The sequence below is a fragment of the Pseudorca crassidens genome, chromosome 12 (genome assembly GCF_039906515.1).
Source record: "Pseudorca crassidens isolate mPseCra1 chromosome 12, mPseCra1.hap1, whole genome shotgun sequence".
Classification (NCBI taxonomy): Eukaryota; Metazoa; Chordata; class Mammalia; order Artiodactyla; family Delphinidae; genus Pseudorca; species Pseudorca crassidens.
In genome coordinates, this window is record NC_090307.1 from 54,102,745 (window position 1) to 54,127,892 (window position 25,148).

Below are 25,148 nucleotides of genomic sequence, written 5' to 3' on the forward strand. Positions count from 1 at the left end.
CATCTTTTGTCTCTGTCATCCTCATTGTGTTTGGCTTTTTCTCCTGCCAACCTCCCTTGAGGCCCCAAGGTGGCTGCTGTTGTTTAAGGTGTCACATACAGATATAACAGTTTCTCATGAAAGGAGAGACTATGTCTGACGTGTATTTCTTTCAAGAGAGAAGAAATTTTACCCAGAAACCTTTCTATACGTTTTTCCCTCATGTTACATGTGTCAGATTATTACCATGTTCCTGTACTTAAGCTGAACACTGGCAAGAGTAATAGGCCTCCATGTTTAGCTTAGATTAGACTAATCAGAAGTGACCTCCTGGAGTTGGGGAAGGTCTCTCCCTTCTTGGATGCTTGTAGTCTCATGGAGGAGGGTGGATAGCCCAAACAAAATCAAAGTTGAATGAGGAAAGTAGAAGGGGGAAATAATTGTTGGGGTAGGAGAGCCAACAGTGCCTGCCATGCTGTGAGTAAAACGTGTTGCTCAGTTCTGGGGCTTAGCTTACTCACAGCATCTGAAATTAGCTGTGAAGATTAAAGTAAAAAATAACTCTAATACAGGAGAACTGTTAGATTTAATAGGTAGTTTAGGGAAGGTCATGCAGAAGAGGTAATAGTGGTGTATTAGGGAAAACGTAGTATTTTGAGCCAGAACACTAGGTTTGAGTCCTAACCAGTGTACTTTCTAGTTTTAATTAGAAGAATGACTTGTGATTTTCTATTAAATTTTGAACAGTACATCTTGGATTTAAATATACATGTTTATTCTCAATTCCTAACTTCATTTTAAAGAGATTCAGGATTTTTAAATCATGTTTTTATCATGGTCATGTTATTTCTATAACGACTAGACTAAGAGTTCATATTTTGATTATAACACAGCTTACTAACTAGCTGTGTGGCATTGGACAAGTCAGTTAATATTTCTGATTGTTATTTGCCTTAGCTATGAAATGAGGTGGTTAAACACGTTATTTTTTGAGGTTCTTTTCTGTCTAACATTTAGTAATTAAAAAAAACTTATTTGGAATAAAATTGGAGGCAGTTGTTTTCAGTATATTTACTGAAGAGAGCGTGTTGTAAGTAAAATTTAATACACATTTCCCTCACTTTTTTTTTTTTTTTTTTTTTTTGCGGTGCGCGGGCCTCTCACTGTTGTGGCCTCTCCCGTTGCGGAGCACAGGCTCCGGATGCGCAGGCCCAGCGGCCATGGCTCACGGGCCCAGCCGCTCCGCGGCACATGGGATCCTCCCGGACCGGGGCACGAACCCGTGTCCCCTGCATCGGCAGGCAGACTCCCAACCACTGCGCCACCAGGGAAGCCCTTTCCCTCACTTTTTAATGTTTTATTTGATACTAGAAAACAATATAAGCTGTTACAAATTTAGGTGTTCTGAACCTTTTAAAACTGGGAAGTGTCTTTGGAAGTAGATGTGTACTAAGAGCTCTTAAAATAATAGTTATTATAAGATATAATAATATGTTGATTTTATTGCATTATGCCTACTTGCATTTCCCAGACGACTTTATCAAAATTCAGCCTAAAATTGTGTAGCTCATATTATTTGTACTACTCTATAATCGGTATAATTTTTTGGAGTGACACGATGCAGTGAAACTTAGTATCTAATCTAAGAACAGTATTATTTCTTGACTAATATAATGCCTTTGCTGTGGAGCATAAAAATCATTGGTTTAATGTACATTTTATGCACACTTGTTCAGGACATTTTGCTAGGTGCTGTGGGAGAAAATGAGATTTAACTGTGGTTTCTGCCTCAAAGAACTTAAAACCTAGTCAAATGGGTGTGTATATATATATTTAATTTACCTTTTCCTAGAAAATAGTGAGTTCATATATTTATTGATTGGTTTTCAGTTTAGAATAGACCAAGTAAAGGTTCTTGTCTCTTTATTGTAAAAATAATTAACAGAACTATTCAAATGGTTTATAAGACTCTAAGAAATGTATCTCAAGGATAGATGAACTTTCTCTAGTGGAGGAACTTTTTCTTCAGATCTGTACAAACCTCTGAATTCTGAAAAGCCAGTGATAGGGTGGGTTGGTCTCTTCAAGCAGTCAACAACATTGGTATTACTAGTCATCTTCTCCATGGTCAGTTTCCAGCCTAAACAATGATATATTTTAAAACCTATTAAGATTTGACTGGGCTTTTTGGTTTCCTAGGGAAATATTTTAAGTACTCTAAAATAGCTGAGTTACTCACACCTTTGGCTTAATACAAAGTATATATCCCCTGGCTTTGATTTCTCCTTCAACCTCTTATGAACATGACTGTACATGGTCTCCAGAAGGTGTGTTTTCCTTTGCTGCTTCTGTTTTTATATTGTAGCAAACTAAATTTCCCCAGTTAAATAAAATGAAGATTACTTGGGATTATCTGATGTTTCCTCTGCTCCTACCACATGACAAGGTATAACCTGAATAGATGCATTCCCATTTCAACACTGATTGGTACACCTTCACATAGCCCTGCACTTGCTTAGATAATATTTAAATATCCCTGTAAAAGTAAAAGCCCGTATTTGTCCTTTACTAATAGTTGCTTTAGAAAGTGCTTCAAAGAAAGAAATAGAACTGTTATGAAAACCCAATATATTTATAAAAAACATACCATAAAAATGTATCTAAGTGCAGAATTTATTTTATACTAAACTTCACATTTTAGGAACTAATATTTGATACTACCTTATAAAATATTTGTAGTCAAAAATATAGGCCATTTGTTTTTTATGAGTGTCTGTGAAATAATAAATGCAGTAGTTAAGGGAAAGTGAAAAGTAAAATTTCCTTCCCTTATATGGGGGGAAAAGGGCACGAGTTGAGGTCACTTGTAGCCAATTTGCGGTGATTTCGCTGCTCCTCTCTGCCTGGGAGAGTTAGAAGGTGAAAACTCTGTATGAAATAAAACCAAATTTTCTCTTCTCCCAGTACTCATGTAACCTTGTAGAAGGTGTTAAATGAATGCAAGTTGTATGAGAGTAAGGCAAATTAAATGTTGAAGCATATATTTTATTCTTTACTCATAAAAAAGGAAAGTGCTCATAGTGTGAACCAAAAAACTAACTTTGTTTGTTTGTTTATTTGTTTAGGATGGATTGGATGCTTTGGTATATGATTTGGATTTTCCTGCCTTAAGAAAAAACAAAAATATTGACAACTTTTTAAGCAGATGTAAGTAATTTGTTGTGGAGGTTAATGGCAGATTATATATAATGAAATATTGACTTAGATAATTCAAGCCCCCCCCCCCTTTTTTTCTTTCTATCTACTCTGGTTATTTCATCAATAGTACCTACATCAAAGGAGTAGGAAATGGGAAAGAAACCTTGTCAGTTTGGGAGCTTATCAGGAGAATCTAAAATATTTTGCAGACAAGGGAATAAAAAGTAAATGGCTAAAATAAATATGTTAAAATAAGCGTATACATACATGCACATTGAATTTCAATAATATTATATTTATCCTCTATTTTTCTTTTATAAATGAATTAGCTATTATGTTTCAGTACCTGCAGGTGAGAATCAATTACATATGAAAAGCCCTCCTACCACTGAGATATGAGAATTTTCTCTGTGAAAGCTGGCTTATATTTAAGTTTTACAGATGTTCTTTTATAAAAACTCTTTTTTGGATTTTGATGTTAGATATTTATCATTTAAAATTTGATTAGAGAACTTATTAAGGTAGTTTCAATCTTTTCATCTTAAATAATTGATAATAAGATTTTGGTTTATAAAATCCTCCCCACTCCATTTTTTTTTATCTGTTCCTCAACCATACATATCGATACATTTAGGTTGGGTTGATTTTAGTGTTATCTTTCAATTTTGGTTACATATGTTTTGTTAGAAAAGTTTTATTTTTCTAAATAGTCAAATCTTTTTAACTAGATTTAATTTCTTTTATCGTTTCTACACTTTGAAATCTTGGCTCAGAATTTTACTTATCAATTTTTTTGGTTTCTGTTTTTCTCTTCTTTATAAAATTATTTTTTCAGCCTTAATTTTATTTTGGAATATAGTGCCAGATTCTGAATTGCAAACTTTTAAAAAATTTTTCTTAATTTCTCACATCTTACTGAAATTGCAGGAAAATTTTATTGCTGTTTAATTTGCTTCACCTTCCTACTTAACAATACAGCAGAAGAACTAAAAAGATGGAGAAACTTTACCCCTTCTTATTTGGTGGGAGGCAAAAGGATGAATCCTTGTTAGTACAAAGTTGGGGTGTGTAATTTTGTGAAGTAGGGTAGCAAGAATTGGAACACATGCTTTTAAATATCTGTTACTGTTTTTGCTATGCAACATTGCTGCTTTCATAATACTAAGTTTGCCTTTACATTGTATTTTGTAAATAGAAACATCAGTAGCCACAGTAGAAATAAGTAAAATGAAATGAAAGTATAAAGCTAAAGAAAACTATTTTAAACGGATAAACCTGTGTAGTTTAGTCTAGTTTTCAGATTGAAGAAAAGTACAGAGAATAATACTAAAAGTTTTAGCAAATCATATCTAGCATTAGGTAAAAATTTTGACCAAGTAGGGTTTATACCAGGATTGCAAAGTTAGTGTAAGTTTCAAAAATCAATTAGTGTAATCTATCATATTAACATATTAAAAAAGAAAATCCATAATATCATCTTAGTAGATGCAGAAAAAGCATTTGAAAAAAAATCAGTATCCATTCTTGGTTTACAGATATCTCTCAGCAAACTAGGAACTGGAGGAAACTTTCATACCCTGATAAAGAGAATCCACAAAAAACCTATAGTTCAGATTGTATTTAACTGTGTATGACTAAATACTTTTCCCCTAAGATTGAGAAAAGGCAACTATGTCTTCTCCCACTACTTCATTCAGTGTTGTCCTGGAAGTTTTAGACAGTGCAGTAAGGTGTAAAATAAAGAAAAATCATATAGATTAAAAAGGAACAATTTAAAATTATTCAGACACTGTATTTTTCTGTATAGAAAATCCTCAAAATTCTACAGAAAAAGCCTCAAGAACTTATCAGTGAGGTCTCAAGCTAGAAGATTCACATACAAAAAACAGTTTAGCAGTAAGCAATTTTAAATTGACATTATAGCAAATATAGCACCACTTACAGTAGAAGCAAAAGGATGAAAAATGTAGGGATAGATTTGACAAAATGTGTGTAAGCCTGTATACTGAAAATGATTTAATATACTGAGAGAAATGAAAGAAGACCTTTAAAAAAAAGACAGATATTCAATGTTGATGGATTAGATAATTCAGTATTAAAATGTCAGGAATCCCCAAATTAATTTATCTATGGAGTCCATGTCTTCTCAGAACCTAAACAGGCTTTTTTGTATAAAGTAACCATTAATTCTAAAATTCATAAGGCAATGTGAAGGGTCTGGAATAGCCAAAACAATCTTGGAACGTAAGAACCAAGTTGGAGGACTAACACTATTGGATTTTAAGATCAAGGCAGTATAATGAAATGAAAGAATAAACATAGAGATAAATGGAACAGAAATAGATCCTTATATATGCAGTCAGTAGATTTTCAACAAAGTTGACAAGGTAATTCAGTACCCAAGCCTTACTTTGCAGTATATACAAAAATCAACTTAAAATGGATCATAGACCTAAATGTGAGAGCTAAAACTAGTAATAGTTCTAGAATAAGACATAGAAAATATTTGTGATTTTGGTTAGGCAAGAATTTCTTAGATGAGACACAAATGGCACAAACCGTTTTTTTTTTTTTAAGATAGATTAGATTTTATCAAAATTCAAAACTTTTTCTCTTCAGGTGATACTGCTAAGAAAATGAACAGGTAAACCACTGACTGGGAGAATATGGTTGCAAAACAAGTGAAAGGGGAAAAATAGTCTTTTCAACGAACATTGCTCAGACAACTGGATAGCCATATGCAAAAGAATGAAGTTGGACTTCTGTTTCACACCACATACAAAATTAATTCAGAATATAAAATTGTAAAACTCTTAGAAAAAAAACATAGGCATAAATCTTCATGACTGTGGATTAGACAAGTGTTTCTTGGGTATAAACCTAAAGTATAAGAAGGAAAAGAAAAATAAATAAGTTGGGCATCATCAAAATTAAAAACTTTTGTGCTTCAAAGGACACTATCAAGACAGTTGAAAGAGGGACTTCCCTGGTGGCACAGTGGTTAAGAATCTGCCTGCCAGTGTGGGGGACATGGGTTCACACCCTGGTCTGGGAAGATCCCACATGCCGCAGAGCACCTAAGCCTGTGCGCCACAACTATTGAGCCTGCGCTGTAGAGCCTGTGAGCCACAGCTACTGAAGCCCGTGTGCCACAACTACTGAAGCCCGTGCTCCGTAATAAGAGAAGCCACTGCAATAAGAAGCCTGTGCACCGCAACGAAGAGTAGCCCCTGCTCGCTGCAACTAGAGAAAGCCCGCGTGCAGCAGCGAACAACCAACGCAGCCAAAAAAAATAAATAATTTTTTTTAAAAGACAGTGAAAAGGTGACTCACAGAATGGAAGAAAATGTTAACAAATCTTATACAATAAGTCCCTTACATATGAACCTTCAAGTTGCAAACTTTGAAACGTGTGACATGTGTTCACATGTCCAATCACGTAAGTTAGTTCAGAGGTCTGGTGTACATTGTCACTTGCGTGCATCCTCTACAAGTGGTTGTGCTTTGTGTACTTTAGAGTACTGTATAGAGTACAGTAGTACAGTATCTTTATTTCAAACCCAGGATGTCCAGAAGCAAACGTAGAAGCAGTGGTGATATAGCTGGTACTGTGTACTTTTCAAGGTACTGTACTGTAAGATTAAAAATGTTTTCTTTATTTTCTGTTTATTTGTTTTTTATGTATTATTTGTGTGAAAAGTATTAAAAACCTATTACAGTACAGTACTATATAGCCTGTTGTGTTAGTTAGGTACCTAGGCTAACTTTGCTGGACTTACGAACAAATTGGATTTACGAACGCACTCTCGGAATGGAACTCGTTCATATGTAGGGGACTTACTGTACTTGATAAACGATTGATATCTAAAGACTTACAACTCAATAATAAAAAGACAATCCAATTTAAAAATGGGCAAAGGATCTGAATAGACATTTCTCAAAAAAAGACACACATGAAAAGCTGTTCAACATGGTTAGTCATCAGGAAGTTACAAATTATGGCCACAGTACACATCAGTACACATTTATTAGTACACATTTATTAGAATGACTAAAATTTAAAAAACTGACAATATCAAGTATATGTGAAAATGTGGGACAGCTGAACTCTGACACATTGCTGGTTGGTTTGTAAAATGGTAAGCTGCTTTGGAAAACAGTTTGGCATTTTTCTTATAAAGTTATACATGCATTTATCATGTGACCTAGGGATCCCACTCCTGGGTGTTTATGTAAGATAAATGAAAGTATATATCTATGTGAGACCTATGTGAGAATATTTAAGGAGCCTGTATTTACAATTGCTGTAAACTGGAAGCAACCCAGATGCACATCAGCTGATAAATGGGTAAATAAATTGTGGTACACCACATAATGGAATACTCAACAGTAAAAGGGAGTAAATTACTGATAGGTGCAACAACATTGATAAATCTCAAAAGCACTGTGGTAAGTGAAAAAAGCCAGGCACCCCCCCCCCCCCCAAAAAAAAAGGCCCAGCACAGAAGGGTACATACTGTATGGTTCCCACTTACATGACATTATAACATTCTCCTTCAACTCCTAAAGTTGTATTTATGTAATATTTCACACAGAATAATAGATTTTCATAGGATAGTATTCTGCATGTTGCTGAAATTCATTTATATGGATTTTTATAGCTTTCATTAGTGGGGACATCAAAATTATTTTTCTGAAGGTAAATGTTGCTTTGCATTGCTTTTTGCTGACAGGTATCAGATGTAGTGATCTAAGAATAACACCTGGAACATGGAATAAAATCTTTTTCTTTAGTAATTCAGCTCAAGTCTCACTAAAGTATACCAGCTTTAAGGTATAGCAGCCTGAAATATTTTCAGCTTCAGGCCTAATTATATTACAAACTGTATTTTTATCTTTTTGTGTTGAAGCATGTATGGACACTGAAAGGGAAAAGAGAATCTGTGACCCTTTGAATAACTAGTTAAATATAAAGATTTGCTTTTCTGCACTCTGGTCTATGATACCTAAATAGTAAGGACTACAAAGAAAATGTTTATCAGCCTCACAGAACTGATAAAGATTTTAAGGTGAACTTTTAAAGTAAGGGTTAGAAAGGTATCCAGATAAAATCAAACTGTCTTGGTGGGAAGAAACATGTTGTGGGGCAGGTACACACTGGAAGGAGGAGGAGGGGGATGTGGAAATGGTGATTTTTGACTGTATATGTTTGTAAACCATTGTGAATTTCACTGCGATTTGGGGGTACAAGATTCACAATTAACATTAATACGAAAGCATACTTATTAAACAGATACTACCAGTCTAAAAGAAGGTAATGGAGATCCTTGTACGTATGAAAAAAATCCATGAACCTGAAAGGAAAAATGTGGTAGAGAGCATTTGTTTGGATTCAAAAAATAAACCCAGCAAGGGAAGTTTATAGCTCTACAGGCTTGTCTCAGGAAACAAGAAACATCTCAAATAAACGACCTAACCTTATGCCTAAAGCAACTAGAGAAAGAAGAATAAACAAAACTCAAAGTTAGTAGAATGAAAAACATAAAAATCAGAGCAAAAATAAATGAAATAGAGACAAAAGCAGTAGAAAAGGTCAGTGAAACTAAAAGCTGGTTCTTTGAGAAGATAAAGTTGATAAACCTTTAGCCAGACTCATTAAGAAAAAAAGGGAGAGGGCCCAAATCAATAAAATCAAAAATGAAAAAGAAGTTACAACCGATACCACAGAAGTACAAAGAATCATAAGAGACTACTATGGGCAACTATACACCAACAAAATGGACAACCTAGAAGAAATGGACAAATTCTTAGAAAGGTACAATCTCCCAAGACTGAACCAGGAAGAAATAGAAAATATGAGTAGACCAATTAGCAGTACTGAAATTTAATCAGTAATTTAACAGCTCCCAACAAACAAAAGTCCATAACCAGATGGCTTCACAGGTAAATTCTACCAAACATTTAGAAAAGAGTTAACACCTGTCCTTCGGAAACTATTCCAGAAAATTGCAGAGGAAGAAACACTTCTGACCTCATTCTATGAGGCCACCATCAGCCTGAAACCAAAACCAGAGAAAGATACCACAGAAACGAAAATTACAGACCAATATCACTGATGAACATAGACGTAAAAATGCTCAACAAAGTACTAGCAAACTGACTCCAATAATACAGTAAAAGGATCATATACTGTGATCAAGTGGGATTTATGCTAGGGATGCAAGGATTTTTCGATATCTGCAAATCAGTGTAATTCACCACATTAACAAATTGAAGGATAAAAACCAGGTGTTCATCTCAAAAAATGCAGAAAAAGCTTTTGGTAAAATTCAACATCTACTTATAATAAAAACTCTTCGAAAGAGGGCATAGAAGGAGCGTACCTCAACATGATAAAGGCCATATGTGATAGATCCACGGCTAACATTGTACTCAATGGTGAAAAGCTGAAAGCATTTCTTCTAAGACCAGGAACGAGACAAGGATGCCCACTCTCGCCATTTCTGTCCAACATAGTTTTGGAAGTCCTAGCAACAGCATTCAGAGAAGAAAAAGAGATAAAAGGAATCCAAATTGGAAAAACGAAGTAAAACTGTCACTGTTTGTAAATGACATGATGCTGTGCATATAAACTCCTAAAGGTGCTATCAGAAAACTACTAGAGTTCATCAATGAATTCACTAAAGTTGCTGGATACAAAATTAATATACAGAAATCTGTTGTATTTCTATTCACTAACAGTGAAATATCAGAAGGAGAAATTAAGGAAACACTCCCATTTACCATTGCATGAAAAAGAATAAAATAATTATGAATAAGCCTACCTAAGGAGGCAAAGGACCTGTACTCTGAAAACTATAAGACACTGATGAAAGAAATTGAAGAGCACACAAACAGATGGAAAAATATACCATGTTCTTGGATTGGAAGAAATCAATATTGTTAAAATGAGTGTACTACCCAAGGCAGTCTATAGATTTAGTATAATCCCTATCGAATTACCAATGGCATTTTTCGCAGAACTGGAACAAAAAATATTTAAACTTGTATGGAAACACAAAAGACCCTGAATAGCCAAAACAAAGAAGAACGGAGCTGGAGGAATCAGGCTCTCTGACTTCAGACTCTACTACAAAGCTATACTAATCAAAACAGTATGGTACCGGCACAAAAACAGACATAGATCAATGGAACAGTATAGAAAGCCCAGAAATAAACCCACACACTTATGGTCAGTTAGTCTGCAACAAAGGAGGCAAGAATATACAATGGAGAAAAGACAGTCTCTGCAATAAGCGGTGCTGGGAAAACTGGACAGCAGAACATTCTCTAACACTGTATACAGAAATAAACTCAAAATGGATTAAATACCTGAATGTAAGACCAGATACTATAAAACTCTAAGAGGAAAACATAGGCAGAACATTCTTTGACGTAAATCGCAGCACTATTTTTTTTATTTTTCTCCTCCTAGATTAATGGAAGTAAAAACAAAAATGAACAAATGGGACCTAATTAGACTTAAAAGCTTTTGCACAGCAAAGGAAACCATAAACAAAATGCAAAAAAACCTACGAACTGGGAGAAAATATTTGCAAACGATGCTACTGACAAGGGATTAACTTCCAAAATATACAAACAGCTCATACAACTTAATATCAAAAAACAAACAACCCAATCAATAAATGGGCCGGAGATCTAAATAGACACTTCTCCAAAGAAGACATACAGAGGGCCAAAGAGCACATGAAAAGATACTCAATATTGCTAATTATTAGAGGAATGAAAATCAAAACTACAAAGAGGTATCCCCTCACACTGGTCAGAATGTCTATCATCAAAAAGTCTACAAACAATACATGCTGAAGAGGGTGTACACTGTTGGTGGGAATATAAATTGGTGCAACCACTATGAAGAACAGTATGGAGGTTCCTTAAAAAACTAAAAATAGAGTTACCATATGATCCTGCAGTCCTACTCCTGGGCATATATCCAGAGAAGACTGTAATTAGAAAAAGATACATGCACCCCAATGTACATAGCAGCACTATTTACATACAATAGCCAAGACATGGAAGCAACCTAAATGTCCATCGACAGATAAATGGATAAAGATGTGGTATATACATACAATGGAATATTACTCAGCCATAAAAAAGAATGAAATAATGCCTTTTGCAGCAACATGGATGGACCTAGAGATTATCATATTAAGTGAAGTAAGTCAGAGGACAAATTTCATATGATATCACTTACATGTGGAATCTAAAAAGATACAAATGAACTTATTTACAAAACAGAAATAGACTCACAGACATAGAAAACAAACTTATGATTACCAAAGTGGATAGTGGAGGTGGGGTGGGGAGAGATAGATTAGGAGTTTGGGATTAACATATACATACTACTATATATAAAATGGATAAACAACAAGGATCTACTGTATAACAGGGAACTATGTTCAATATCTTCTAATAAAGTATAATGGAAAAGAACCTGAAAAAGAATATACATATGTATAACTAAACCACTTTACTGTACACCTGAAACTAACACATTGTAAATTAACTATATTCCGATTTTAAAAAGTGGTTAAAAAATTTAAAAAAAACAAATGGTATTTCTTGGTAGCATACTATAGCTTTCCTAATGCAAATTACAAAAGTAGTAGCATAATAGCTATTGCTAATGATGTATCAGCTCTCCGTTTATATAAAAGCATAGAGAACTGTTGATAAAATTTTAATTTGCTTTGCCAATGATTTATTATTGAGAAAGTAATGAGAGTAATAATTGCTGTTCTCAGTTTGTGACCAGAAATGCTAAATTGATTAGCATTTAGGATGTGACAGAGACCTTGAGACAAAGCATTCATTTCACTTTAGACCAAGGTTTCTCAGCAGTAGCACTGTTGACATTTTTGAGTCAGATAACTCTTTGATGTGGGGGGCTGTCCTTTGTGTTGTAGGATGTTTAGCAGCATCCCTGGCCTCTGCGTTCTAGATGCCAGCTCTGCCCCCTCCCCCAGTTATGACAACCAAAAATGTCTCAAGACTTTGCCAAATGTCCCCTGGGGGTCTAAATTGCCCTCAGTTGAGAACCACTGCCTAAGACTTTCTATTAATGAGGGAAAGAAATTCTGGGCACAGTTAGGCATGTGCTCCAAGCTTAGGAAATTTAATCAAATTTATTGAAAAGATAAATCCTATTAATAGTGATTCCAAGTGAAGGATGAAATTTCAAAAAGGGGTAAATATAAGAAGGCTGCAGCCACAGAAACCAAAGTTATTGCACAGGCAGTTCTCAGCTCAGATTGGAAAGGATATGAATGACTCTGTCAAGTGTGAGTACATATCCAGGGATAAATGCAAAAGAGTAGTACAAATCTGTAAAAATTGTGTTAGGCCAATTGTGTTAGGCCAATTGTGTTAACAATTGTGTTAGGCTCATCACAGGATGAGCCAAAACTTGTGAAAAGTTCTTGAGACAGCAAAAGTAACTTCTTCCCTCTAATCTTTCCCCATTTAGAGTTATGGGGACAATATGTATGAGAAAATGATAAACTCACTGCATGAGACCATTTATTCTTGAAATATATTTTGAATGCCCAGTCGCTAGAAACATGAAAAATAATACGCTCTTTTTTTCTTAAAAACTGTAGATTTTACCATCTTGTGGGGAGAAATACAGAAGCAAGTAGTAACTTATACATACCTTTATAATGGTGGAAGCTTGTAGAGAAAGTAATGATACACAGATGTTGGAGTAAAGAAAGGCTCCAGAAAGAAAGTAGTATTTGAGTTGAGTCTTAAAGGATGGGCTAGATTTCTCAGTTGAGGAAGAACAATTCAGGCAGAGAAGGAACAGCGTTTGTTAAGCCATCCAAAAGTTATGATACCTTTGGGGAACCAAGAGTTTGGTATAAATTGAACTTGGTTTATGATGAGCAGGAAGGAGTAAGGAGGACACGTGGCAGAAGAGACTGAAATGGCATGTTGGGGCTGTTGGGTTAATGGATTGGATAAAAAAGAATTACTTAGTGTCTTATTTTTTGTCTTCAGTGTTCTCATGATTTTTAAAAACTTAGATAAAGGAATTGAAGTTCAAGGAAAGAGAAAAAAGTTGAGCACTTTAAATTAGTTTATACCGCCAGATCTACGCAGATTATAACTCTAGAATTTTTAATTTCTTGTATTTCTGTTTTTGATTTGATGATTTTTGTATGGGTGGCCACTTTTTTAGAAATCACTGTTCTGAGGAAGTTTAAAAAACAGTGACTAAATATATCAGTTTTAGGCAGGTAGTTACCTTTGGAAGAGGAAAACATGAGGCTTAAGGCTTAGGCAGTAACTTAACATTTTATTTTGAACAAAAGACCAGAAGCAGATAGGCAAACTAGTATCTGTTAGTTTAATTGTGATGATAGGTACAACTGACAAGCCACACACACAATAAGAACAAAACAATTTCAGTTGAGATGTAGAAAATAAAGTTCTTTCAGAAGGTTCTATTATGTTATCACTGTATTAAATCACTGCATTAAAAGGTAAATTACATGCATCATTGTAAAAAGATTGTACCTAAACTTTTTTTTTTTTTTTTTTTGCGGTATGCGGGCCTCTCAGTGTCGTGGCCTCTCCCGTTGCGGAGCACAGGCTCCGGACGCGCAGGCTCAGCGGCCATGGCTCACGGGCCCAGCCGCTCCGCGGCATGTGGGATCCTCCCGGACCGGGGCACAAACCCGCGTCCCCTGCATCGGCAGGCGGACTCTCAACCACTGCGCCACCAGGGAAGCCCTGTACCTAAACTTTTTATTTTTCCAAGTAATTAGTAACCTACTGTACAGTATTTTAATGGAGCTTAACCTTTTCTCTAGTGGTTACTTAAATTCCTTCCAAAAATAATATTTCATGGATTGTACACATTTAATTAGTTAGATATTTATTTATATGTAAACTGGCAGTGATGATCATTAGAAAGTTTTTTCCTCTTTTTCCCCGTCTTGAAGTCTTAATATGTCATTATTCAGGCATGCTTCAAAATGTAAAATTCTTCCTTACTTTTTAAACTTGTTAAAATCATGATACCTTTCTACTTATTAAATGATTATTTTGATAGTTGAATGTTAGTGTTATTAAATTAGCTATTCATTCGTTGGTGATTAAAATCAACACACAATGATCTTTTATTTAAAAAAAAATAAAATAGTTTTCAGTTCAGCGTATTCTGAATGATATCAATCAATGAATCTGTTGTTCATCCAAGGAAGTAAAAACAACTTGACTGTGTTTGCCTTAGTTCCTTGTGGAATTACACAAAAGGTACATACTACTCAATAGAAAAAGTAAACTTTTTTCTTATTTTAAATTAAGGTATAATAGTAATTAAAACAAAACATCAAAAGTTTTAATGACTTGTAGAAGAGCCCTCATTTTAATGTTTGTGACTAGTTTCTCCTAAGAGTGTTTCGTTACACTTATAAAATCATGTACTGCGATATTGAAAGTGAGTACTACGTTATCTTTAGTAAAATTAAAGGTGATTTTCATGTGCTTTGAATATAAAGTTAGATGTAGTTAGAAATCTACATTTCTGGGGGAATTCTAAGGAACAAGAATTGTGAAACTGGAAATTTTATATATAATTTACTTCTGCATTTAAAGCGGATAAGTTTCTTGAGAGGAGTAGAATGTAAATGGATTATAGTGATCATATATTGTGATTAGTATACAATTTCATTTTCAAGTTCTTCAAGTGGTGACAAAAATGCAAAACTATTACTTGGTTAGTGGCATTAAAAGCTTCCTTCTCCACAAATAAGTATTAAGGTACATATAAGAGTCTGCCTTTATGAAGCCAGGAAGTACTGAAATGTAGTAGCATTTTGACATGTTTGTTTGCTTATGAAATCTATGAAAGGCTTGTGTCGTTGGGTAACTCTACCACTTGAGTGGTGGATGTATCTCCATTTCTGGAGAATGGGACAGGATTGTAGTCATCATATTTTGGGATTATTTTTTTCAAACTGGATACTGAAGTATAAGAAAAATAGTACTTTGTTGAAGGACATAGGACCAACAGATCATCATAGTCTAGAAGCATACTTTTTTTATTATATGAAAATTTGATGTAAGCTTATTATGGCAGTTAGGTCATTGGAAAAAAGGTAAGATTATTCAGTAATTTGTTTTGAGACAGATATTCATATATGAGGAGAAAATGAAATTGTCTCTACTTCACAACATGTACCAATGTAAAGACAAAAAATACTAGATGAAATTATAGGTATTATGTTTATAGTCTTTAAGTAGGGAGTGGCTTTTTTTCTTTTTTTTTGAAGCAAGATACCAGGGGTAGAAACTGTAAAGGAAACATTGACAGATTTTGCTTTATCAAAACTGTATTAAAAAAAAAAAACAAAAAAACTTTATAAAGAAAAATAGATATAAAGATGACTGACAAACGGGAAAAATTACAACATATGTAATAGAATTATATTCCTAATGTATGAAGAGATCCTTCCAGTCAACAAGAAAAACACAAACAATAAAAAAAATGGACAAAGTAACTGAATATGTAGTGTAATGGCGAAAAAATAAAAATTACCAATGAGCAGTTAACAGTTGAACAAAAGCATTAATATTTCAAGAAATATGGGTTAAAAAAATATGGGTTTTAAAAAAAAGAAATATGGGTTAAAAAAAAAAAGAAATATGGGTTAAAAAAAGAACCAACCCTCCCTGCCCCCCCGCAACCTGAAGGAGAAAGGTAAAAAGTAATAATATCCAAGATTGGTGAGGGACTGGAGGGCAGTTAGCGTATTTTAAAACTAATAATGTTCATGAGTATAACAATACTTTTACTTAAAGAAATGTGTCTTGCAAAAATAGCACTGAAAATACATGGGAATGTTCATCATTGCAAAAATATATTGATGTTGGGGCAAAAAGTTAGAACAACCCACATAAAAATCAATAAGACATTTCTATCAGCTATCCACAGTGTGTTCAGTGAAAAAGCAAGTTGCAAAATACCTTTTTATGTCAATAAGTATGGATAACACATTTTTTTAAATGAATACATATATTCCGTTGAATGAACATACCACAGTTTAAAAAACTGTTTCTGTAATAGTGGTTCTCAGGTTCCTCCCAGTTTTTCGCTGTTATAAGTGAAAATGTTATATTAATGTTTTTTGTACATACAGCTTGGTATACTTGGTTTTCCTTTCCTTGAAGTGAATTCCAGGAATTGCTGAGTCAAAAGTTGCATCCAATTTGCATTTTGATATGTATTGCCAAAATGCAGTTTTACACCACAAGGTGGAATAAAAGTCAAAATTTTTTAATGGAGCCATAAAATTGAATATATTATGCAGGATAACCTAGGATATTACACGATCTTGTTTGAAGTTATTACAAGTAAAATATTACTAAATCAGATAGATTTTCAAAAAGAAATGTTAAATATTCTCTTTATTTACTTTTTACATTATTTATCTTGGAATAAACTCATGGAAAAGCTGCAAAAATAGTACAGAGAGAGCTTCCCTGGTGGCGCAGTGGTTGAGAGTCCGCCTGCAGATGCAGGGAACATGGGTTCGTGCCCCGGTCCGGGAAGATCCCACATGCCGCGGAGCAGCTGGGCCCGTGAGCCATGGCCACTGAGCCTGTGCATCTGGAGCCTGTGCTCCACAACGAGAGAGGCCACAACAGTGAGAAGCCCGCGTACCACAACAAACAAACAACAACAAAAATAGTACAGAGATTCCTATATGCCCTTCACCCAGCATTCCCTAATGTTAACATCTTATATAACCATGGTACATTGACAAAACTAAGAAATTAAAGTTGGTATATTACTGTTAACTATATACTTTACTTAGATATCAGTTTTTCCACTAATCTCCTTTTTTTGGTTCCAGAATCCAATCTAGAATATCACATTGTATTTAGTTGCCATTTCTCCTTAGTCATCTTCAATCTGTGAGAGTTCTCAGGCTTTCCTTGTTTTTTTATGACCTTGACAGTTTTGAAGATTATTGATAAGGTATTTTGTAGAACTTTTCTCAGTTTGTTTTTGTCTAATGTTTTCTCATAATTACCCTGGGGTTATGGGTTTTGGGGATGAGTACCACAGAGATGACATGTGCTTCTCATCACATTTTATCTGGGATATGTGATACCATAATGATTTATCAGTGATAATATTAATGTTTATCACTGGTTTTAAGATAGTGTCTGCCAGGCTTCTCTCCTGAAAAGTTACTGTTTTTCCTTTCCATACCTGATTCTTTGGAATCTGGTCACTATTCCAGTCCACACTCAAGGGGAGGGGCATCAATAAGCTCCATCTCCAGTCTCAGAAGGCTACATATTATCTTACAGAGCAAATGTTTTTGATTTTGATAAGGTCTAATTTATCATTTATTTCTCATATGGATTGTGCTTTCGGTGTTGCATGTAAAAATCATTGCCAAACCCAAGATTGATTTTTTAAAACTGTTTTATTGAGATATAATTTACGTACTGAAGAGTCACCCATTTAAAGTGTACAGTTCATTGTTTTTTGTCTGTATTTATAGAGTTGTGCAGTCATTACCTCAGTTACTTTTTGAACATTTCATCATCTTGTAAAGAAACTCTGTACCCATTAGCAGTCACTCCGCAATCCTCCCCAAGCTCCCCAGCCCTAGACAGTGACTAATCTATTTTATGTCTGTATAGATTTGCCAATATGGACGTTTTCTATAGATGGAATCATACAATGTGTGATCCTTTATGACTGGCTTTTTAGACTTAGCATGCTCTCTTCGGGGTTCATCTGTGTTGTAGCATGCATTTCATTCTTTTAAATTGCCAAATAAATAATATTCCATTGTATAGATAATGCCACATTTTGTTTATCCATCCATCAGTTGATGAACATTTGGATTGTTTCTACTTTTTCACTATTATGAATAATTCTACTATGAACATTAGTGCACAGGTTCTTGTGTGGACATATGTTTTCATTTCTCTTGGGTAGATACCTGAAAGTGGAATTTTCATGTCATATAATTCTGTATAACATTTTGAGACCCAAGATTGATTTTTAAGTATATACTTTTATTATTTTGAGTAAATATATATGTGGCTTTCCTGTTGTCCCTGAACAGATAAGAGCAGCAAGTGATTGCGGCCATTTGTAAATAATATCGTTAAATGTCAATATTTTTAATGTTTCAGTAAGTATTATTGAGCACATACGTACATCAAAGACATATGAATGAAGTATGGTCTCTACCCTTAAGGAAATGGGAACATACAATCTAACAGAAGAAATACAAACAATTCCAGCCCACGTTGACAGATGAAATAATAGAGAAATAGTGGTTTCCCAGAGGAGAAAGGCAGCTTATCAGACTGAGGGGATCAGGAGGAGATGGATAAAGGATTAGATCTTGTTTGGTAGTAACCTGCTCAAATAAAGTGGGGCTAGTCATTTTAGGTTGGTGATCAACATCTGCAGAAGAATGGAGATGTAAAGCAGTATGGCTGTGTGGGAAATTGCAAGTAACTAGGCATTGCCAGAGCATTGTTGGGGAGAGTATCTAGAAATAAAAGATTGCAGAATCAGAGAGTAACAAGATCTAAAAGCCATTTTATGAGGTGTTGAGGAGTTTGGGTTTGGTTTTGTTTTTTGCCAATCTGTTTCTCACACTGGATTACTCTGTATGTGTGTTTACACGTGTGTGCGCCCTGGCAAAACATAGCACATCTTCCTGGAGCTTGAATTCTGTTTGAACATATGGACATAGAATAACATTTTTATTTTTATTATTAACTGTTGAATTGAAACAAAATCAGTTATTTGGAATTGAATCCCACATTATAAATGTTCTAGGTAAGTTTTAGATAATTTTAGAGCTTATTAGGGCTGCTTTGACTACTCTGAAAATTTGCAAGGTGTATTGGATTTCTTTAGGCAAAGAGTAGCAGTATATTGGACAAATATTGCATTGTTCATAGCTTTTATTGCTATACTTTATCTATTCTGACTTTTTAAAAACATTTTTTAAATAATGGGGTTGTCTTACAATCTGTAGTGGTACGTAAAATGATGTTGCGTTTTATAATCTAGGATCTTAAACTAGGCAAAATATATCTTTTTCACATTAGAAAGAAACAGAGTCATTATAGAAAACTTGAAGTAAATGGAAAATGTGAGGAATAAAATAATCTGTAATCCCACCATACTTAGAGATGACTGCAGTTACTATTTTGGTATATTTCTTGCTGGCTTTTTTCTGCCTATATGTACCAATATATATTTGTGTTTTTAGAAAATTAAGTTCATATACCACATGGAGTTTAATCTGTTTCTACGCTCAATATCATATGTTGAACATCATTCTATGTAATTATTATTAAACAACACAATTTAAATGTTTTCTAATACGTCATTGTATGTATATGTATTCCTAGAAGTAAAATTTATTGGGTATAAAGTGTGATTAAAAAAAAAGATCCTTAAGAAAAATCATCCATCTGCTTTCTAGAAAGTTAAAGAGTCTGTATGTGATTGAAATATTTTTTAATTTTTTGTAACCCTGAAACCTTTCTGCACTGCCTCTTTTGCTAACTTCTGATTATTTAGAGATGATTAGCTAGTTTGTGGCCTATCAAGACTTACGGTGTTTATTTGTGACTCAGTTTGCCCATTTCATTCCTTGCTAACTGTGCTGTATAGTAATATCTCACTTCTCTGAATTTTAGTTTTCTGCCACCATCACCTGGTTCAACACAGTTGACAATCAGAAATTGTTTAGAGGATCTGATGGTCACACAGTCCTGCTTATTGGTCTTAGAAGTAATAAGAGCTTACCAAATTTATAATTTTGCAAGTATTAAATTCTGTAAGAGGTTAATTTTTATTATGGGAAAAAGTGGAACACTGTAAGAAGGATTGGAAGTTCGGAGAATTTTGCAGTTTTAGGTACGATGACTGGGAGAGGGCTCACTAAAAGGTGACATTGGAGAAAAGAGTTGAAGTAGTTGAGAGGGTTAGCCATGCAGATGTTTAAGGAAAGAAAATGGCATGCAGAGGAACAGCCAGTGCAAAGGCCATAAGAGAGGATATTTGAACAGCGGTAAGGAAGTCACTGCAGCTGGTGGGGAGGATTAAACAAGGGAGAGAATAGTAGGATGACATCAGAGAAGGAAGGAAATAGAGAGGGTAGGTCATGTAGAATCTTGTAGGCCATTGTAAGATCTTTGACTTTTGCTCTGGGTAAGATAGCAAGTCAAAGTTTGAGGAGTGACATGATCTGAATTGTGTTTTAAGAATATCGCCCCATGGGCTTCCCTGGTGGCGCAGTGGTTGAGAGTCCGCTTACCGATGCAGGGGACGCGGGTTTGTGCCCCGGTCTGGGAAGATCCCACGTGCCGCGGAGCGGCTGGGCCCGTGAGCCATGGCCGCTGAGCCTGCGCGTCTGGAGCCTGTGCTCCGCAACGGGAGAGGCCACAACAGTGAGAGGCCCGTGTACCGCAAAAAAAAAAAATAAAATAAAAATATTGCCCCATGTTAAGAATAGACTACTGAGAAGCAGGGATAGACACCAGGAAATCAGTTAAGAAGCGATTGCCGTAATCCAAAGAAGAGATGATGGTGGCTTGGTCCAGCATGGTGGCAGTGTAGAAGGTGAGAAGTTATCAGGTCCAGATATATTTCAGAGGTAGAGCCAGCCAGGTAGGATGAGGAGTGTAAGAAAAAAAATAGGAGTCAAGAATGCCCCTGGGTTTTTGCCCCAAGCAAAATTGACCCATCAGCTGAAGTGTTGAAATCATAGGTAGAGGTTTGGGGTGAGAACACCTCTTCAGTTTCAGACACATTAAATTTTTAATTTTTATTTATTTTTTATTTTTGGCTGCATTGGGTCTTCGTTGCTGTACGTGGGCTTTCGGTAGTTGTGGCGAGCAGTGCTACTCTTTGTTGTGGTGCACGGGCTTCTCATTGTGGTGGCTTCTTTTGTTGTGGAGCACGGGCTCTAGGCACGTGGGCTTCAGTAGTTGTGGCATATGGGCTCAGTAGTTGTGGCTCGTGGGCTCTAGAGCACAGGCTCAGTAGTTGTGGCACACGGGCTTAGTTGCTCTGCGGCATGTGGGATCTTCCCGGACCAGGGCTCAAACCTGTGTCCCCTGCATTGGCAGGCGGATTCTTAACCACTGCACCACCAGGGAAGCTCCGGGAAGCCCCTATACACATTAAATTTGAGATGTATGTTAACGAATTAGATATATTATGTAAGCAATTAAATATATAAATCTGAAGTTTAAGAGAGAGGTCTGAACCAGAGATAAAAATTAGCAAATTGTTGACATGTCAGTGCTTTTTAAAGCCCACCAGTAAATGAGTGTATATAGAGAAGAAAACACCACGAAAGACTGAGCCTTGAGATGCTTCAGTGTTAAGAAATCTGAGAGAAGAGGAGGAACCAGTAAAGGCAACTGAGAAGTAATCATTGATGTAGAAAAAAATACCCTTGGAACTTCCCTGGTGGTCCAGTGGTTAAGGCTACACTTCCAATGCAGGGGGCGTGGGTTTGATCCCTGGTCAGGGAACTAAGATCCCACATGCCGCACAGTGCAGCCAAAAAAAAAAAAAAGAAAAAAGAAAGAAAGGAAAGAAAAGAAAATGAAAAAATACCCTTAGTATTGTTGTAGGAATGTAGTATCCTGGAAGTCAAGTAAAGAAAGTATAGCAGGAGTGATCAAACTGTCAAAAGCTACTGATGTATCAAGGTGAAGACTGGGAATTCATTGTTAAATTTAGCAACATGGTGGTCACCTGTGACTTTGACCAGCACTTTCGTTTTTGTTGTTTCTTGTTTGTTTGTTTTTTTAAATTTTGACCACACCGCACGGCTTGTGGTATCTCAGTTCCCTGACCAGAGGTTGAACCTGGGCCACGGCAGTGTAAGCACTGAATCCTAGCTACTAGACCACCAGGGAACTCCCTGACAAGCAGTTTTGATAGAAAGGTAATGGCCAAAGCTCACCCAAAATGGATTTAAGAGCAGGTATGAAGAAAGATTTAGAAATAGAGTTCAGACAACTTTTGAGGAATTTTGCTGTAGTGGGGTTGAGTAATGGGGCAGCAGCTAGTGAGAGAAATGGCATCAAGATGGGAATGAAAATGGCATGATACAGTCCAGTTAGGAAGGGGAAAGCTTAATGATACAGGAGAAAGAGGGGGGGAAATTGCTGGAGCAATGTCCTCGAGCTTGTGAAAAAGGATGACATCACCAGTGGAGGGATTGGTGTGAGATAGCAGTATTCTCCTATAGTAAAAAGTTAAGAGACCAAATATATGAGGGCATGTGCTGGTAGTTGAAAATGAATACATAAATATAATTATAAATATGTCTATTTAGCGGTAAGTCTATGGCAGTTTTCTTCCGATTGTTTCAGGGTAGTAACCAACAAGGTCATTAGCTATGAACGAGGATCAGTGAGAGGTTTGAGAAGAGAAAAGAAAATGTGAAATACGGTCTCTAGTAAAGTGGGAGAGTGAATATACTAAAGAAATATATGATTGCCAAGCAGAATTAAGGGCAAGCTTTATGTTCGCAATTATGGATTTAAAGTGGGATCAGACAGTATGATTTTATGTATTTATCCAGACATATTCAACTACATGGGTGCTGACATAGAGTTAGTTGTAGAGGTAGATTTAACTAGAATTATGGTTTTGCCAAACTAAGTATAATGAAGCAGAAAAGAGCCAAGGCATTAAAGGTTATGCAAGCGAGCGATTATAATAATTGACCATGTAATTTAAGCTCAGTAGGTAAGAAAGAGAACCTATCAGTACAGTGAGGTACAGTAAAAATGGATAGGATCAGTGGATTGGAGGCCTTGGTGGGGCTGGGGATTGTTGGGGTGTGGTTTTTGGAGGGAGTGAGCAGGAAAGCTGAGGGAGTGCTTAGAGAATAAAGGATTTGAAATTGAAATTAAGGGAGGACTATGATTACTGATAATGACAAGATCTAGTATGTGGCCATGGAAATGAGTGGCTGAGGTAAGGTAGAGGACAAGATCATTGAAAGAGAGAAGTTAAAGGTATTGAGAGGCCAGGTTATTAGAAGTATCATCTGTGGGTATATTAAAGTCCTTAAGAATTAAAATAGGAAAATGTTGGAAAGAAGGTTGGTAACCCAGGAACTAAAATTGTCTAGCAGTGAGATGTGATGACCTGAGGGTCAGTAGATTACAGTGACAATGAGAGGTAGTGGGAGATAGAACCTAATAAACATGAAAAGCAAGCTGGCAGATATAGGGTGGGAGTGTAGAGATGGCAGTGGAGTTCACCTGTCCCACTTTCAGGGCCATTGGTATAAAGCATGTGGAGGGTAAAGGGCACCACTGTAGAACTGCAGGGGAAGCAGTGTCCTCAGGGAAACTGGATTTCCATTGGAGTAGGGGTTGGTAAACTACAGCGCACAGGCCAGATCTACAGCGCACAGGCCAGATCTACAGCCCACAGGCCAGATCTGGCCTACCATTTGTTTTTGGATGGCTTATGAGCTATGAATGGTTTTTATATTTTTAAATAATTTATAGAAAGTCAAAAGAAGAAGAATATTTCATGACATGTGAAAATTATATGAAGTTCAGATTTCAGTGTCCATAAGTAAAGTTTTATTGGGACATAGCTATGCTCATTGTCTGTGACCACTTTTATGCTACAACACAAGTTGAAGAGTTGAGTACCTGTGACAAAAATCATACATGGCATTGTTATTGCTTCACACTGCTGCTCAGCACACTAGAAATCACAGTGACACAGTTACAACACAATAGCATTCCATGTGTATCACCATACCACAGAATTTTATTATTTTTTTTCCATTGCCAGTGCATGCCCATCATGTCAGAACAAAAAAGGAAAAGAAAAGTGAAACTGAATGTTGTTATTTTGAGGCACAGTAAAGTGTGGATTATTTCATCAAGTTAGAGGGCAGGGCATTGTGTTATTATGCAGTTACACTGTAGCTGTGCTGAAAGAGTACAATGTGCATTGACATTACCAGAATAAGCACTTGCCATAACATTCCCAACTCGCAGGAAAGCAACAGTTAGAAAACCCCAGAAAATTTAAAATAGAATATCTCAACACAGCAGAATTTTCTTTACAAAGATGAAAAAAGAAAATGAGGTTATGACCTTACATAAGTTTAGAAGTGGTTTATTTGTTAGTCAAGCAGGGAAAGCTATTCACTGATGGTGTTTGCAGCAACAAAGCAAATGTGTACAGAGAGAAAAACTTCCTTAAGACTAAGCTTTTTGGGCTTTTGCACAGCAAAAGAAACTACAAACAAGACGAAAAGACAACCCTCAGAATGGGAGAAAATATTTGCAAATGAATCAACGGACAAAGGATTAACCTTCAAAATATACAAGCAGCTCATGCAACTCAATATCAAAAAAACAAACAACCCAATCCAAAAATGGGCAGAAGACCTAAATAGACATTTCTCCAAAGACACAGATGGCCAAGAAGCACATGAAAAGCTGCCCAAGATCACTAATTATTAGAGAAATGCAAATCAAAGCTATAATGAGGTATCACCTCACACCAGTTAGAATGGGCATCATCAGAATATCTACAAACAACAAATGCTGGAGAGGGTGTGGAGAAAAGGGAACCCTCTTGCACTGTTGGTGGGAATGTAAATTGATAACAGCCACTATGGAGAACAGTATGGAGGTTCCTTAAAAAACTAAAAATAGCATTACCATATGACCCAGCAATCCCACTACTGGGCATATACCCAGAGAAAACCATAATTCAAAAAGACACATGCACCCCAATGTTCATTGCAGCACTATTTACAATAGTCAGGTCATGGAAGCAACCTAAATGCCCATTGACAGCCAAATGGTTAAGGAAGATGTGGTACATATATACAATGGAATATTACTCAGTC

At 35.7% G+C, this 25,148-nt stretch overlaps 1 protein-coding gene across 3 annotated transcripts in view; it reads left to right on the forward strand.

Moving 5' to 3' along the window:
• Positions 1 to 25,148, forward strand: part of ROCK1 (Rho associated coiled-coil containing protein kinase 1) — a 147,470-nt gene that overhangs the window by 31,928 nt on the left and 90,394 nt on the right. For 2 of the 3 annotated variants that reach the window (XM_067699556.1, XM_067699555.1), the window contains exon 2: positions 3,105 to 3,186. The exons of the other annotated variant lie outside the window; for it this stretch is intronic. In XM_067699556.1, the coding sequence (XP_067555657.1) occupies positions 3,105 to 3,186 (82 nt within the window). The remainder of the gene's footprint in view (positions 1 to 3,104; positions 3,187 to 25,148) is intronic. 3 annotated transcript variants of the gene reach the window in all.